The sequence below is a fragment of the Typopeltis vanoorti genome, chromosome 25 (genome assembly GCF_054136105.1).
Source record: "Typopeltis vanoorti isolate ZY-2024b chromosome 25, IOZ_Tvanoo_1.0, whole genome shotgun sequence".
Lineage (NCBI taxonomy): Eukaryota > Metazoa > Arthropoda > Arachnida > Uropygi > Thelyphonidae > Typopeltis > Typopeltis vanoorti.
The window spans coordinates 1,955,509-1,973,930 of NC_143573.1; the positions used below are offsets into that span (position 1 = coordinate 1,955,509).

General features: G+C 36.7%; 1 protein-coding gene across 3 annotated transcripts in view; it reads left to right on the forward strand.

Annotated features, from left to right (window-relative positions):
- Positions 1-18,422, forward strand: part of ptc (protein patched) — a 313,027-nt gene that overhangs the window by 219,275 nt on the left and 75,330 nt on the right. For all 3 annotated transcript variants that reach the window (XM_090414812.1, XM_090414810.1, XM_090414811.1), the window contains one exon: positions 11,537-11,674. In XM_090414812.1, the coding sequence (XP_090270938.1) occupies positions 11,537-11,674 (138 nt within the window). The remainder of the gene's footprint in view (positions 1-11,536; positions 11,675-18,422) is intronic.

Consider the following 18,422-nt stretch of genomic DNA (forward strand, 5'->3'; position numbering starts at 1 on the left):
CACTGAAATCACCACATGTTCTATCTTCAGCCTTCTTGCAGTACTGGATCTCTCTTCTTGAGTATTCTGCAATTGAGCAGGTTTTCTTCTCTTAGTAGCAAAAACTTTCTTTCCACTCTCTTCTGTTCTGAGCTTTCTCTTTCAAGGTTGTGTGCCTGTCTCCATTCAGCATGTCATCTAGCATTGTTTTCCTTACTCTTCCTCTGGGTCTTTTTTTCCATCTATTTTTCCTTCAATGGCATCTCTGATGATTTCATTCCCTCTCAGAATATGTCCGATCAAGTTTCCCTTTCTTCTTTTTATTCTCCTTAACAGAATTCTTTCTTCTTTCTACTCTTTTTAAGACGTCTTCGTTAGTTATTTTATCTGTCAATTTGATTTTTTCCATCCTTCTCCAAATCCACATCCGAGAGCTTTCCAAAATCTTAATTTCTTCTTTCTTCAATGTCCAAGTTTTAGCTGCATAGAGGGTAACACTCCACACATAACATTTTATTAGTCTTTTCAGTCTTTTCTTTAGGTTTCTGTCCATTTTACTTCTGAATAAATTCCATTTTCTATTAAAGGCATCTCTTCCCATCGCTATTCTTGCTTTTATGTCACTTTTACATCTTCCATCACTACTAATCACACTTCTAGATATTTAAATGGCTTTACTTGATTCAATTTTTCCCCATTTATTCTAATATTCATATTTGCTTCTTTCCTTGCTATTTTCATTACCTTTGTTTTTCTTATGTTAATTTTCATTCCATAATTGATACATGATTCCAGTTATCTGTTCAACAGATGTTGTAGTCCTTTTTCAGTATTTGATGATAATGCCTTGCCATCTGCGTATCTTATTGCAAATATTTGTCTACCTCCAATCTTTATTCCTTCTTCCGAATTCTCCAGTGCTTCTTTTAACATTGCTTTGAAATACATGTTAAACAAAACTGGTGACAGAGAACAGTCTTGTCTTACTCCTCGTCCAATGATACCTGGTTCTGTTGTACAATATATGTCTCTCACCATGGTAGTTTGTCCCATGTATAGTGAAATAATTAGCCTTCTGTCTTTCCAATCTATACCAATCTTTTCCATTACTTCCACCATCTTATCCCATTTTAAAAAGTCAAAAGCTTTTTCAAAATCTACATAACAGATATTAACTTCTTTATTCACTTCCAGACTTCTTCCGCTTACTATTCTTAACAGTTAAATCACATCTCTTGTTCTCTTACCCTTCCTGAAACCAAACTGATCTTCTCCAAGAAATTCTTCCACCTTAGATGCAATTCTTCGTGTTAAGATTCTCGTAAGTATTTTTGATGTATGGGAAATGATGCTTATTGTTCTGAAATCCTTTCAGTTCACTGCATTACTTTTCTTTGGTATAGGTATAAATATTAAGGTCATAAAATCTTTTGGTAATTCTCCTTTTTATAAATTAAATTTATTATTTTGGTTATTTCTTCAGTTCTTTCCTTCTGAAGTTGTTTCACGAATTTTGCAGGTATTTCATCTATTCCTTCTGCCTTTGCACATTTTAGTTCTTTAATGGCCATTTCTACTTCTGTCGTCAAAATCTCTGGGCCTAGATCATCTTCATTTACCTTTTTTATATCTTCTAATGGCAACCCATTTGGTCTATTTTCCTTGTCATATAGTGGGAGGGGTTTTCCACGATGGAAAAAAAATTATGTTGAAATAATATAATCTATATGATCTTATTTCAGCAGCATATCCAGTACTTGATGGAAAAATGGAAAAATAAAGACACCCCAGAAGAGAAAATACAATATATAACCCTGAATGACAAATTGAGAAGGGAAGCAGAAAGAAGTAGAGAAGATTGGCTTAAAAAACAATGTGAAGAAATGGAAAATTATGAGAGAGTGGGAAGGTATGATTTTTTGTATGAAAAAGCAAGAAACATAAATGACAAGAGAAATGGAAATAGAGCTAGAGGCATAGAAAATAAGAATGCAGAAATCATGACCGAAGAAGATAAAATCCTAATTAGATGGAAGGAATACATCTTCAGTTATGATTTCTCCATTCTTTTCTTATTTTCTATGCCTCTAGCTCGAATTCCATTTCTCTTGTGATTTATGCTTCTTTCTTTTTCATACAAAAGATCATACCTTCCCACTCTCTCATAATTTTCCATTTCTTCACATTGTTTTTTATGCCAATCTCTACTTCTTTCTACTTCCCTTCTCAATTTGTCATTCAGGGTTATATATTGTATTTTCCCTTCTGGGGTGTCTTTATTTTTCCATTTTTCCATCCAGTACTGGATATGCTGCTGAAATAAGATCATGTAGATTACTAATTATATGAAGAGCCAAAGGCTTCATTTCGGCGACATGAACTTATTTAAGTTAAGGGATATTACATTCCATATTATTTCTTAACCGAATGAGAAACTCAAAGAGTTTCATGCCGAATATAGAAACTATATAGTTCAGCGATTCCAAGCGTAAGCAAATACCTGGATAGTGCAGCACCTGACCCATTTGGTAGTGCAAACTGAGGCAACTCATAGTAAGGGTGGAGCAAGCTCCGATCACTATTCTTGGTATTTACCCATAATGTGAACTTAGCTCCTAGGAGCTGTATTACTGTTCTACATTATGAGAGAAGGTTGAAACAAAAAAGGTTGAAACCCAGACCGGTTTCAACCTTTATTGAGGTCTCATCAGTGAGTAGATAGACCTAATTAATACCGAGTTTGTAGCAAACAGAACTTACATCCCTTCTATGAGAATTGCCAGGAAGGTGTCCTAATAAATTACTAATTATATGAAGATCCAAAGGCTTCAATTCGGCGACATGAACTTATTTAAGTTAAGGGATATTACATCCATTGTTTCTTAACCGAATAAGAAACTCAAAGAGTTTTATGCCAAATATAGAAACTATATAAAGTTCAGCGATTCCACGCATAAGCAAATACCTGGATAGTGCAGCACTTGACCCATTTGGTAGTGCAAACTGAGGCAACTCATAGTAAGGGTGGAGCAAGCTCCGATCACTATTCTTGGTATACGTGTGTAGAGGCTTAAGTGAGGACATCGTGTTGGAGGCTTAATGGATTTTTTACAACACTCAAAAAGGATTAAAATAGAATTTAATACTTCCTGTATTTCGTCCTAGTCACTAGGACATCTACGGAGATTACAAAAACAACTAATGTAACATGCACACAAATATCATACAATACTAAGCCCAACCACGTGGGTGACACTAAAGTCCTGTCTAGGTGGAGTGCCTTCTAAAGGCGGTAGTAGGTGGCCTGGAATGTAAGGTGGGACCTCTGGTGATGAGTGTTTCCCAAATCTTCGGAAGCTTAATGCAACTGTATTTTTTAAGATTTGGTTGGTTTTTGAGAGCTGCTGCTGCTTCTAAGAAAAGTCTCTCTTTCTTGAATTTGCTGTAGTGGAGCATGGTGGTTTTCTTCCATAATACCCTATGGTGATGTCCAAAACATGGTCAGCCAAGCCTGAATGACCATCATTGTGTTTACAGATGTAAGACTTGTGTTCCTCCAGGTGGATGGATGCTGATCTGCCTGTCTGTCCAAAGTATGCCAGCTTACAGGAACAGGGTATGTTGTAAACTCCAGGCAGAGAGAGAGGAGGGAGCTGATCTTTCATAGAACGGATAAGGGTAGCAAGTTTACAGTGGGACTTATATGCTGTGTGTGTGTAGGTTGTACTTTTTTAGAATCTTGGCTATTTTTTCGGATGTGCCACGGATGTAGGGTATGGTGATGGCATTTTTAAAATCTTGTTGATGAGAAGGACGTGGAATGGGGGAGGAACTGATTATTTTTTTAATACTGTGATCGCTGTAGCCATTGGAGAGGAAAGTGCTATGCATGTGGTTAAGCTCAGTAGTGAGGACGGTTCCACTGGAACAAAGATTGTGGGCTCTTGGTAATAGTTTTAATAATGCCATATTGTTGAGAGAGGTGGTGGTGGGAGTGTTTGTGAATGTATCTGCCTGTGTGTGTGGGTTTTCTGTATACAGTGAAGGCAAGTGTATCATTAGGCAGGCGTGTGACTAAGGTGTCTAGGAAAGGTAAACAATTGTTCTTTTTCTTTTCCATAGTAAACTGGATTCTTGGATGTAGGTTATTGAGATGACTGAGGAAGGAGTCTAACGTGTCTGGGCCATGAGGCCAAATAGAGAACACATCATCTACATATCTTAGCCAGATAGAAGGTTTGAGTGGGGCTGAGTCTATGGCTCATTTTTTGAAATCTTCCATATAGAAATTTCCCACTCAGGCCTATAGTAGATGCCACCAATGCACCTTGCTACAGACTGTCTAAACAGCTGGCCAACTCTCTGACCCCCCCCCCCCCCTCACCAGAAGGTCCACTTCCAATATAAAAAAACTCGACCCACTTTAAAGCCCTCACAGAAAATTTAACCTTGAATAATGCAGACATATTGGTAAGCTTTGATATCTCCTCTTTGTTTACCAATATTCCCTTAACTGACACCTTATCTCTCTTAGAAAACGTTTTTCCTTCTGACATCTTAGATCTCTTTTCCTTTGCCATTAACTCTAGGTATTTCTCTTGGAAGAACAAAATCTACAAGCAGATAGAGGGAACTGCCATGGGTTCCCCCCTCTCACCCCTCCTGCCAATTTCAACCGCCCTCACTACTGAGCTTAACCACATACACAGTACTTTCCTCTCCAATGGCTACAGCGATCACAGTATCAAAAAAAATAATCAGTTCCTCCCCCATTCCCCGTCCTTCTCGTCAACAAGATTTTAAAAATGCCATCACCATACCCTACATCCGTGGCACATCCGAAAAAATAGCCAAGATTCTAAAAAAGTACAACCTACACACAGCATATAAGCCCCACCGCAAACTTGCTACCCTTATCCGTTCTACGAAAGATCAGCTCCCTCCTCTCTCTCTCTCTCTCTCTCTCTCTCTCTCTCTCTCTCTGCCTGGAGTTTACAAAGTACCCTGTTCCTGTAAGCTGGCATACTTTGGACAGACAGGCAGATCAGCATCCATCTGCCTGGAGGAATACAAGTCTTACATCTGTAAACACAACTATGGTCAATCAGGCTTGTTTGATCATGTTTTGGACACAGGGTATAATGGAAGAAAACCACCATGCTCCACAACAGCAAATTCAAGAAAGAGAGACTTTTCTTAGAAGCAGCAGCAGCAGCTCTCAGAAACCAACCAAATCTTAATAAATACGGTTGCATTAAGCTTCCGAAGATTTGGGAAACATTCATCACCAGAAGTCCCGCCTTACATTCCAGGCCACCTACTACCGCCCTTAGAGGGCGCTCCACTTAGATAGGACTTTAGTGTCACCCACGTAGTTGGGCTTAGTATTGTATGATATTTGTGTGCATATTACATTAGTTGTTTTTGTAATCCCCGTAGATGTCCTAGTGACTAGGACGAAATATAGGAAGTATTAAATTCTATTTTAATCCTTTTTGAGTGTTGTAAAAAATCCATTAAGCCTCCAACATGACACTATTCTTGGTATTTACCCATAATGTGAACTTCGTTCCTAGGAGCTGTATTACTGTTCTACATTATGAGAGAAGGTCACTACCCAGACTGGATTCAACCTTTATGGGTGGAGCTTGCTCCACCCTCACTATGAGTTGCCTCAGTTTGCACTACCAAATGGGTCAGGTGCTGCACTATCTAGGTATTTGCTTACGCTTGGAATTGCCGAACTTTATATAGTTTCTATATTTGACATGAAACTCTTTGAGTTTCTTATTCGGTTAAGAAACAATATGGGATGTAATATCCCTTAACTTAAATAAGTTCATGTCGCCGAATTGAAGCCTTTGGCTCTTCATATAATTAGTAATTTATTGGGACACCTTCCTGGAAATTCTCATAGAAGGGATGTAAGTTCTGTTCGCTACAGACTTGGTATTAACTAGGTCTACCTACTCACTGATGAGACCTCAATAAAGGTTGAAACCGGTCTGGGTAGTGACCGTTCTGATAATGTAGAACAGTAATACAGCTCCTAGGAGCTAAGTTCACATTATGGGTAAATACCAATAATAGTGATCGGAGCTTGCTCCACCCTTACTATGAGTTGCCTCAGTTTGCACTATCAAGGTATTTGCTTACGCTTGGAATCGCCGAACTTTATATAGTTTCTATATTCGGCATGAAACTCTTTGAGTTTCTTATTCGGTTAAGAAACAATATGGGATGTCATGTAGATTATATTATTTCAACATATTTTTTTTTCCATCAATGGAAAACCCCTCCCACTGTCCATATGTCTGTGTAGAATCAAATGATGTTGGTTCAGGTTCAAGCTACAAAAGAGTGCTATGCTACAAAACTTTCTTTCATCAACTGAATCATAATAAGGAAGATTGTATTTCAGGATTACAGAAAATTGGTTTTCTGAAACAGGAACATATTAGAATTTATATTTACTTTTATTTATTTTTGGCCTTTTGTCAGATATTATATCATATCAACATGATTTCGGTTATGTCTATTTTGCATATCACATGCTCTTTTAATTGTTTCTATAACAGTACTGTTTATCTCTCTGTTAGTGTCCTGAAGATGTTAGCCATATCATATGGTTAATGAAATTTAAATAAATTTGTTTACAACTAAGTCTACACCTCTGTTCTACTAAATATTATGTCACGAAGACACATGATATGCCTCTAAATTAGTATTTTTGATTGGATTTTGCATCTGGAAATCAATATACTAGATATTTTGGAGTGTTGGTGGATAGGGAATTGAAATTCAGGGGCAATAACCAAGATTATGTGAAGTCTATATACATAGTCTTACCATAAATACTGTTACAAGTTTCACACACCCATGTGCTGCCCACAGAATTGCACGAGCCCAGTTCCATTAATTGTGCTATGTGCAATCCACTTTTGTGTGTTTATCAGTAGAGAGACTTGTCTAGCTGTATGAGTTAACATGCAGTGGGGAGATTATGAGAACTGTGTAGCTCTAATAGTACTTCACAAGCTTGGAATACAGCCACCTGTTTCCACGTCCTAAAAACATTTAGGATCAGTAGAATGTTTGTGTATCATACTATTAACTGTTTTAACGATACAGAAGATGTATCTGACTGCAAAAGAACAAGTTGACCACATTGTGTTAGGACGCAACAGCTTGTGAGGGTTGTGAAGGCATGTCTCTGCCATAATCCTGTGAGAATGAAGAAAACAATGTCATGTGTACTAAGGGTCTCATCCCCAGCATGTTTACATGCTGGGGATGAGAGCCTATCATCGTTCTACTGGATACTTCCTAGCACCACAACTTATGTGATAGAGGGTGATAAAATCAAAGGCACTTCTCTGGCAGTGCATGAACAAGAGACACAGAGATATCCTCTTCAAAGATGAGAAGATTTTCACCATTGCAGAGTTGTTTTACCACCAAAATAATCGAATATATGCCCGGGATGGTCACACAACATGTGCCCTAGCACCCAGGATTAAGAGAGGTTTGTCAATCACCATATGATTGACCATCTGGAAGTCCTAATCTGAATTCATTGGACTTCAAACTATGGTCGGAGCTTGAGAGAGTAGCCTGCATGAAGCGACACCCCAGCATCACCAACTTGAATGTGGATTTGGAGTAAACAGTGGCATTGTACATACATGAAGTTAAAGGGGAGACATTTCAAACATTGAGTGCTGCTATATGTATGTTAAACATATGGTTTGTATGTGCTGAAAGCTGTAAATGATTTATTGATATATTAAAGGCTTATATGCTGTTCAAGTTGTAATAATATTTATGGCTGAACTAGGTAATGCTAAGTATAAGAGCAAATAATCAAAGTTTATTAAAGGACAACTTTTTACACAAATGAAACTGGCATTTGTGCATCCAGCATAATTTCATTCTCACATTTTCCAAGGATCTTCCTGGGATAGTACTACATAGAGCTACCCATGTGTGAAAATAGGCTTCAATAAATAAATTCCCACTGTATCTTATTCTTGAAATGTACCATTAAGGGGAATATAAAACACTGTGATATTATTCCATGGTTAAATTTATTTGCTATCTTCTTATCAACAGTTTTTACCCCAAATTAGTCATTTCTTTGTCAGGACTCCAGTATTATCAGTTTTTGTATTTCAGTTCCCTACCAGCCACAGCTCTTTTCACATCCACCAGCTTCAACTCTATCTCATGCTTCACACATATGGATGTGTGAAGCATGAGATAGAGTTGAAGAAACATTAATAAGAAGTGAAAGTTATCTCCATTAAAAGGAGGTATGATAATCCTTCATACTCATGAGAATATTGGATTAACTCATGTTCATAGTTGTCTTATAGCCAGTACTACTGAAAGCATGTTTTTATATTGATCCAATGCATGAGAGGTCAAGAGACCTATAAGCACATTAGGTGCCATGTGCAGGGTGGAGATGAGGACTGAGATAGAAGTTTTTTTGAAGAGCTACAAATTGTAATCGTTTGGGAAGACTTCATGAGAAAGGCTGTTCCAGAGGACAGAATAAAAGAGGAAGAGGAGATGCAGGTTTTGTGGGTTTGCAGTTGCTCAGTAAAGGGATTCTGTGCAGCTGCTACTCTTGCATTAAGAGGTGCAATTGAAAGTGAAGGAATAATAGTTGCCAATTCACTGGAGCAGTGACCATGAAAATACCTGTAGAATAGACACAGTGCTGAAACACTGCATCTGTGAGATAGAGGTTGAAGTGAATCCTTAAGAAAGAGATTATCACTGAGCCTAATTGCTCACCTCTGGACAGCATCAAGAATTTTAACACATTAACTGCCATGTGAGTAGGAAACATGGTAGCGTGAGTTAAATACAACTCGCATAGCATTTAATGTGTTCAGGAACTTTTAGGTGAACCACCCCAAACATGTGAGCAGTATTCTAAGCATGAGCTGATTTGGAATTTGTATATAGTTAGGAGTTGGTCTGTGTAAAATAAACTTTGAACAAAAGAAAAATACCTAGTTTCTTGGATGCCGAGAAGGTTATTGATATGATGCATTTATGCCATTAGAAACCAGAGGTAAATGTTAGTTCCAAGCAGAGAGAGAGAGATCTGATCTTGTCTGGTAATTTGTGTGTTATTTTGAGGGTAAGAGTAGGTGAGTTGAGATTTCTTTTGAGAGAGAAAAGGCAAGACTGTTTTGCTGGCATTGAACATGACAGAGTTGTCCTCGTCTCCTTTGAAGGATAGTATGAAGATCAATGTTTAAGAAACTGGATGTAGATGATCTTGTGGCCTGGAATGTCAGTGTACTGATTGTAATCATTTATTGCACATAAATCTTGTATCACCGTGGAAAACCAATGTAAGAATCTTGTTTTTTTTCTTCTCAATTTTTTGACATACCATGATATTTTTAATAATATATAATGCATCTGTAGAGCTCTCCACGTAACATGCAGCTGAAACAGGATCAATATGAATAATGTTGTCATGATTATTTTTAATGTTCAGTTGCCAAAAATAGCGAGAAAATAAACTTGGGAATAAACTTTTTTCATTTTCAAAAAAAAAAAAAAAGAAAGAACATTGTGTGAATAAAATATGGTTTTGAAAAGGCTGTGGACCACTAAGAAGAAAATACTGCATACTTCATATGCAAAAAAAAAACAAAAAACATTTATTATTAATTATATGAAGAGCCAAAGGCTTGAATTCGGTGACATGAACTTATATAAATTAAGGGATATTACATCCCATGTTGTTTCTTAGCCGAATAAGAAACTCAAAGAGTTTCATGCGGAATATAGAAACTATATAAAGTTCGGCGATTCAAAGCATAAGCAAATACCTGGATAGTGCAGCACCTGACCCATTTGGTAGTGCAAACTGAGGCAACTCATAGCAAGGGTGGAGCAAGCTCTGATCACTATTCTTGGTATTTACCCATAATGTGAACTTAGCTCCTAGGAGCTGTATTACTGTTCTACATTATGAGAGAAGGTCACTACCCAGACCAATTTCACCCTTTATTGAGGTCTCATCAGTGAGTATGTAGACCTAGTTAATACCAAGTTTGTAGCGAACAGAACTTACATCCCTTCTATGAGAATTTCCAGGAAGGTGTCCTAATAAATTACTAATTATATGAAGAGCCAAAGGCTTCAATTCGGCGACATGAACTTATTTAAGTTAAGGGATATTACATCCCTTAACTTAAATAAGGATATATTCGGCATGAAACTCTTTGAGTTTCTTATTCGGCTAAGAAACAATATGGGATGTAATATCCCTTAACTTAAATAAGTTCATGTCACCAAATTGAAGCCTTTGGCTCTTCATATAATTAGTAATTTATTAGGACACCTTCTTGGCAATTCTCATAGAAGGGATGTAAGTTCTGTTCGCTACAAACTTGGTATTAACTAGGTCTACGTACTCACTGATGAGACCTCAATAAAGGTTGAAACTGGTCTGGGTAGTGACCTTCTCTCATAATGTAGAACAGTAATATAGCTCCTAGGAGCTAAGTTCACATTATGGGTAAATACCAAGAATAGTGATCGGAACTTGCTCCACCCTTGCTATGAGTTGCCTCAGTTTGCACTACCAAATGGGTCAGGTGCTGCACTATCCAGGTATTTGCTTATGCTTGGAATCGCCGAACTTTATATAGTTTCTATATTCGGCATGAAACTCTTTGAGTTTCTTATTCGGCTAAGAAATAATATGGGATGTAATATCCCTTAACTTAAATACATTTATTATTATTATTATTAACATCCAACCTCCATGAAGTCGGAGACTCATCATGGGAAGTGCACACAATGCTCATCCAACCATTCCTTAAAACTGATTCAGTGTGTCTACATTCATACTCAGGCAATGCATTCCACTCACCATGCAAAGAACCTTCTCCTCACTATGCTCACAACCTCCTTATACAGTTTCCAGCAATGGCCTCTTGTACTATTCCCCTTTCCCATTCTATGAAAAATCTCTTCCATGTCAACATGATAACAACCCCTGACTGGCTTATATGTCTCAATCATATCCCTCTTCCTCCTATTCATGAGGCTTTACACCTTACATTCACTCTGTCCTCATACTCCACATTCCAAAGAACCCTGACCACTTTTGTGAATCTTCTCTTGGGCCCTTTCCAACATATCCTTGTCATCACGAAAACACTGTGATCAAATCTGTGCACAATAATCCATATGAGGCCTGATGAAGGCCTTATACAATAACATCATAACTTCTCTATTTCTGCATGTCAGGGTCCTCTGCATTGCTAGTTGTGATATTATATGGTATTTTTCAAGTAGCTATACTTTTACTATTGTTTTTACACTAAAATATATATAAATGCATACTTCCAAAGTGAATAGATCAAATATGTTTTTCATCTCTTGTGAACAGTTTTGAACATAAACTATAATCTGAAATATCTATACTCATTATAAAAATTATGGAAACAACTACCTTGTCAAAGTAAAACTTCAGTTTTTAACTTTCTTCAAAATAAATATATAAAAAATTTATTTACAGGTAGTTATTCTCGCTGTTGTAGTAATTGAACTTTTTGGATTAATGGGAATTTTGGGAATAAGGCTTAGTGCAGTTCCAGCTGTTATCCTGATTGTAGCCGTAGGAATTGGAGTTGAGTTTACAGCTCATATTATAATGGTAAGTGATTGTCTTGCCTCTTTCTTATACTTCATTTTGATACAAGTATGATTTTTATGAATATGCAGAAAGCTTGACATTGCATCAGCATGCCTGGTAGTGATGATTAATTCCCCCCCCCCCGAAATACCTCTGTCTTTTACATAGAAGTACTTCATCTGTTCTAAGTTAATGAGAAAAGTTATATCTGTGAAGAAACCATAACTTTATAAAACATACTGACTGAATAATAAATGAATAATAATAAAGATAGGAAGAACAGTAAAACCACATTAATTTATAGAAAATGTAATTTATTACTAATAATCAACTTGAGCTACCCTCTATCCATCCCAGGCTAAAAATAAGATTTAAATTGAATGAGACTTGTTATATTAACTTGTCATACCTGTTTACATATATTTTTTGAAGGTAAGGATGACATGGTACTTACTTGGTATAAGACTTGATTGAGCTGAGATAGTATATAGTTTGCAGAAACATTGAAGCATTAAAAAAAACTAATAGCAAAAAAAAAAAAAAAAAAAAAAAAAAAAAAAAAATGAATGAAGCCAACTATGAATTTAAAATCTTAAATTAGAGTTTTTTCTTTCTCCACAAGTTTAAGTTTCTCTTCTAACACTGTTCTGTACCTTCTTCCTATTTCTGCTTCAATTATTCGTGCTGTATCTCTTCTATTCTGATGTTGGGGTTTATATTTCTTTTTTAATTTCAACTTGATGTTTGCAATCACTAAACTATGGTCCGAGTCTATATCTCCTCCTTGAAAAGTTTGACATTGCTGTACTGATGTTATCCATCTTCATCATCATCGTCATCAAATTCCTGCCATGTACCCTCAAGGGGCGTACAGGATATGACAGTACTACATGAAAAAATTACATCAATACTAACTTCCTATCTACAATTTTCCTCCAAATCAGTCTGTTACTTGTCAAGACTCCAACATTATCAGATCTTATATTTCTATCGTCTAAGACACTTTGTACTGTATCAATCCACCTATATCTTGGTCTTCCTCTGGGTCGTTTTCCTGCCAAGCTGGCAGAGAACACTTGTTTTGCTAATCTTTCCTCTCCCATTCTATTTAAGTGACCATACCACCTGAGATTAGCTCTGCTAACACATTCCTGGATGTTGACAATGTCACGTTCTTTCCTAATATCCTCATTTTTATTATGATATTGCCATTGATGCATGCCATCTGTTCACGCCTCTAATCTTTCTCAGGACTCTCATATCTGCGGTCTCTAGTCTTTGGTCAAGTGTTTTACTTCTGACCCAGCTCTCAGATCCATAAGTTAAAACTGGTTTGAACACTGTCTTGTATACAGCTAATTTAGTGTTCCGACTAATTTCTTTCTTATTCCATATGAATTTATTCAATTGACTTCCCACCATACCGGCTTTGCTGATTCTGTTGTCTATTTCTATATTTAATTTACCATCTTCAGTAAAAATCGTGCCTAAGTAGCTGAAATGTTTTACTTGTTCCACAGGTTCTCCATTCACAACACAGTTGACATTTTCATTGATTCTACCTATTTTCATTGTTTTTGTCTTTTTATTGCTGACCTTCATACCATATCTATTAAAACAGCTATCCAATTTAGTCAGAGAATCTTGCAGACTTGTAGTGGATTTATTTAGAAGTATAACATCATCCGCATAAAGCAAAGAGCTGACATTAACATCTCCAATTCTGATATCATGTTTAATACCACTTTCCTTTATAATGTGATCCACATAGATGATGAATAACAGAGGGGATAATGTACATCCTTGTCTCACACCAGATTTAACATTAAACCATCTGCCTGTACTTCCTTCACTTCTAACTGCTGACTTACAACCGAAATAAAGACTAAGTATTGCTTGATATAATGCCCCATTGACACCATATAACTATAGCGTATTGAATAGCTTCTCTCTTGGCACCTTGTCATATGCCTTTTCCAGATCGACAAAACTTAAATACAGATCTTTGTTATATTCCCATGCTTTCTCGACTATTTGTCGTAAAGTGAAGATCTGATCCTGACAGCCTCTATTTGGCCTGAATCCAGCTTGTTCTTCACCAAGCTTTTCTTCCACAATTCTTCTCAACTGTTTCTCAAGTATTCTGGCATAAATCTTGCCTGGATTACTCAGTAGGGAAATACCTCTGTAATTCTCACATTCAGTTTTATTTCCCTTTTTATATATGGGTACTATTATAGCTCTACTCCAATCATCAGGAATTTGTCCCTCTGTCCAGGCCTTCTGAACTTTTTGCTTTTTTGTGCTAGTCATAAATTGTTATATTGTTTGGTATATAAGTTTGGATGCTTTTGTGCTTAATTGTCAAAGCTGTATGTGTACTTAAGGGTCAAAGCTGTATAACTGAGAGGAGACCTCTACATAGCCTTTAAAGGAATGTGGAGAACCGACCAGGACTTCTGACCTAATGTTCAATCCTCACCTCGTGGTGCTCCCTGTTGGGTATCTACCTGGGCTGCCAATTTGGTATCTAGCCGACCAAATTGTATTCTAATTTGCTTAAACCAATATACAAAATGATGGACTTCTGACCTAATGTTCAATGCCGGCTAAGGCGTTGCCTGGTTACACAAGAGCCCTCCGTTGTATTCGCCAGGGAACCAGGGTAAGCAGCGAAAAGTCAGCTATTGGAACAAATCTGAAAGCACACGCGAAATCAACATCACCAGAGTTAAAGATTGGTACTATCAACAAAAGAAGCCTAAATGGCAAAGAAATGGAGCTAGCTGAGGAATTAGATAAGTACCAGATCGACATAATAGGGGTGACTGAAACAAAAAAGACCAAAACTGGTGAGATCTTTATGAGCAATAAATACAAAATATTGTATTCAGGAAATGACAATCAAGGAAAAGAAGTTGTAGCCATAATATTCAACACATTACATTGGGCTAATCTTCTTGAATGGCAGGCAGTCTCAAGTAGAGTGATGTCGGCTAATATCAGAATGGGGAATTGGACAATGAGACTTATTTGTGCCTATGGTCTCATAGAAGGTTCTATCCTAAGGTAGAAGTGGAGGAATTTTTTGATGCTTTAGAAAAAGCAACTGACACAATGAAAAAGGAAAAGTTGGTCCTTGTTGGGGATCTTAAAGCAGAGTAGGAAATGATTGTGAGACATACAAAAATATTTTGGGAAAATTTGGAGAAAAAAGCAAAGCTAATAATAATGGCAAATATCTGTTGGATTTCTGCTCAGGACATGGACTGGTTATTACTAACACCATGTTCCAACATAAAAATGTGCACAAATTCACATCGAGAGAAGAAGCAAGGAATAAGAAAAGCTCATTGACTATGTTATTGTTGATAGTGATGTTTTCTCCCTGGTGCAAGACACCAGAGTGTACAGAGAATTTGAAATTGGAAGTGATCACTATTTAGTCTTGAGCAGGATAAAATTGAATTTCATATTGAAAAGAATAACATGTAAGAAAGTTTTAAAGCAAATAAAAGTTGAGCAGCTCTCAGATGTGAACGGTAGACTAAAATACACAAAGATTATTGAAAAAAAAATGAAAGAGTTTGAGAACAGGAATCAAACCTTGGAGATTCAGTGGCAAGTCTTGAAGAAAACCGTGATTGATTCAGCCAGAGAAGCATGTGGTGAGGTAGTCTGCAAGGATAGAAAAATCAGAACTCCATGATGGACACAGGAAGTTAAAAAGGCAGTGAAGGAAAAGAAGAAAACTTATCAAAAGTTCCTGGCAAATAAGTCAACTTTTGTTCTTAGAGAATACAGAGACAAATGTAAGAAAGGGAAACACTGTGTAAAATAACTAAACAAAAGTCATGGGAGGACTTTGGCAAGAACATAGAAAATAAATATCAAGAAGGTGGTAAGATATTCTGGAGGTTGTTGATGAAGCTAAGAAATGGAGGAAAGAGTGCTGTAAAAGGAGTTAGAGATGATAAAGGTGACATGAAAATGGGAGAAAAAGATATCCTTGAAGTATGGAGTAATTACTTCGAAAAATTGCTAAATGAAACAAGCAGTGATAGCACTGTGTTAAAACACACTCAACAGGCATACAGTCAGGAATACATATCCATACTTGAAGTAGCAAGTGGAAAGGCAGCAGGAGTAGATGATATTCAACCAGAAATGGTGAAGTATGGCTGTATAAAGGTCTTACAGTGGCTGCACTGCATAGTTCAGAAAGCCTGGACAGAGGGACGAATTCCTGATGATTGGAGTAGAGCTCTAATAGTACCCATATATAAAAAGGGAAATAAAACTGAATGTGAGAATTACAGAGGTATTTATCTACTGAGTGTTCCTGGCAAGATCTATGCAAGTATACTTGAGAAACGGTTGAGAAGAATTGTGGAAGAAAAGCTTGGCGAAGAACAAGCTGGATTCAGGCCATATAGAGGCAGTCAGGATCAGATCTTCACTTTACGACAATTTGTTGAGAAAGCATGGTAATATAACAAAGATCTGTATTTAAGTTTTGTAGATCTGGAAAATGCATATGATAAAGTGCCAAGAGAGAAGCTATTCAATACGCCATAGTTATATGGTGTCAATGGGGCATTATATCAAGCAATACTTAGTCTTTATTTCAGTTGTAAGTCAGCAGTTAGAATTGAAGGAAGTACAGGCAGATGGTTTAATGTTAAATCTAGTGTGAGACAAGGATGTACATTATCCCCTCTGTTATTCATTATCTATATGAATCACATTATGAAAGGAAGTGGTATTAAACATGATATCAGAATTGGAGATGTTAATGTTAGCTCTTTGCTTTATGCAGACGATGTTATACTTCTAAATAAATCCGCTGCAAGTTTGCAAGATTCCCTGACTAAATTGAATAACTGTTGTAATAGATATGGTATGAAGGTGGAGTATTAAAAAGAACAAAGACAATGAAAATAGGTAGAATTATTGAAAATGTCAACTGTATTGTGAACAGGGAACCTGTGGAACAAGTAAAACATTTCAACTGCTTAGGCACAATTTTTAGTGAAGATGGTAAATTAAATATGGAAATAGACAACAGAATCAACAAAGCTGTTATGGTAGGAAGTCAACTGAATAAATTCATATGGAATAAGGGAGAAATTAGTCGGAACACTGAATTAGCTGTATACAAGATAGTGTTCAAACCAGTTTTTTAACTTATGGATCTGACTGCTTGGTCAGAAGTAAAACACTTGACTGAAGACTAGAGACCCCAGATATGAGAGTCGTGAGAAAGATTAGAGGCGTGAACAGATGGTGTCAATGGCAATATCATATTAAAAACGAGGATATTAAGAAAGAACTTGACATTGTCATCATCCAGGAATGCGTTAGCAGAGCTAATCTCAGGTGGTATGGTCACTTAAACAGAATGGGCGAGGAAAGATTAGCAAAACAACCCAGAGTGAGACCAAGATATAGTTAGATTGATACGGTACAAAGTGCCTTAGACGATAGAAATATAAGATCTGGTAAAGTTGGAGTCTTGACAAGTAACAGACTTATTTGGAGGAAAATTGTAGATTGGGAGGTAGTAATGATGTAAATTTTTCATGTAGTACTATCATATCCTGTACACCTCTTGAGGGTGCATGTCAGGAATTTGATGATGATGCTTTTGTTTATACTTATGTGTCAGTTATTACATGCTAGTAAGACTTGATGGGTTATTAACAGTAACTGAAAGAATTATCTGTTACTTATCTGTAGTAGAGGAATTTTCAAGAATAAAGATATCTTACATATTTCAAGCACATATTCAAGTCAGCTAGATGTTTGGATGTTATCTTTTTTTTTTTTTTTTTTACATCCGCATTTGTTTTCCAAAACACTAGAATTCTGTACAGCATAAGAATGACAGAATGATGTGCTATTTTTGAAATAATCTGTTAAGATAGCAGTTTTCTTTATCTAACTGTATGTATGGTACTCAGTGCAGGAGTATACCAGGGTTCTGTACTCTCACTCTTATTCTCTCTCCTTTATGTCAAGAACCTTCTCTCTTTCTCTCTCTGACTTCAAATCCTGGTCATGATAATAGTGACAGTGCTTTCCATTACTCTTTTGTGAAACCCCTGTAATGAAATGATCAAAGCCTCAAGATCCTCCCTAACTATGACTTAAATACTGATCACTTCACCATGCTCAGATTGGGTAAAGAGAGCTTAGTGAATTTCAGTGATATTAAAACTCAGGCTTGTCTATTATCCACAAGAAAGATCTGGCTTCATTTCCCCTTATATTTTGATAATGTTTCATTATCCTTTCGAGATCAGTTTTTGCTTGGGTTGACTGTTACATCCAGATTATCCTGGCACCAACATGTTACATCAGTAACTTCTTCAGCCTGTAGAAAACTTGGTGTTCTTTTTCATTCAAAACATTACTTCTCTTCTGCTAAACTTCTAACATTTTATAAGTCTCATATTCAACCAACTCTGAAAAATTATTCTCACATTTGGGTTGGTGTGCCCAAATCCTTCCCAAGAATTCTTGATGATATACAGAATAGGGTGATCCACTTAACAGATGACCCCTCTCTCCAAGACTCCCTTTACTCGCATTCTCATAGGCTCTCAGTTTCTGCAATGTGCCTCTTCTGTAGATGCTTTCACATGAGCATTGTTCCTCTGAATTTGTCATTGCCATTCCTCTACTTTTTTCTAATCATATAAGAAGTAGAGCAGCCACTGGCTACCTGTACACTCTATGTCTATATCTGAATGAACATCATTTTCCT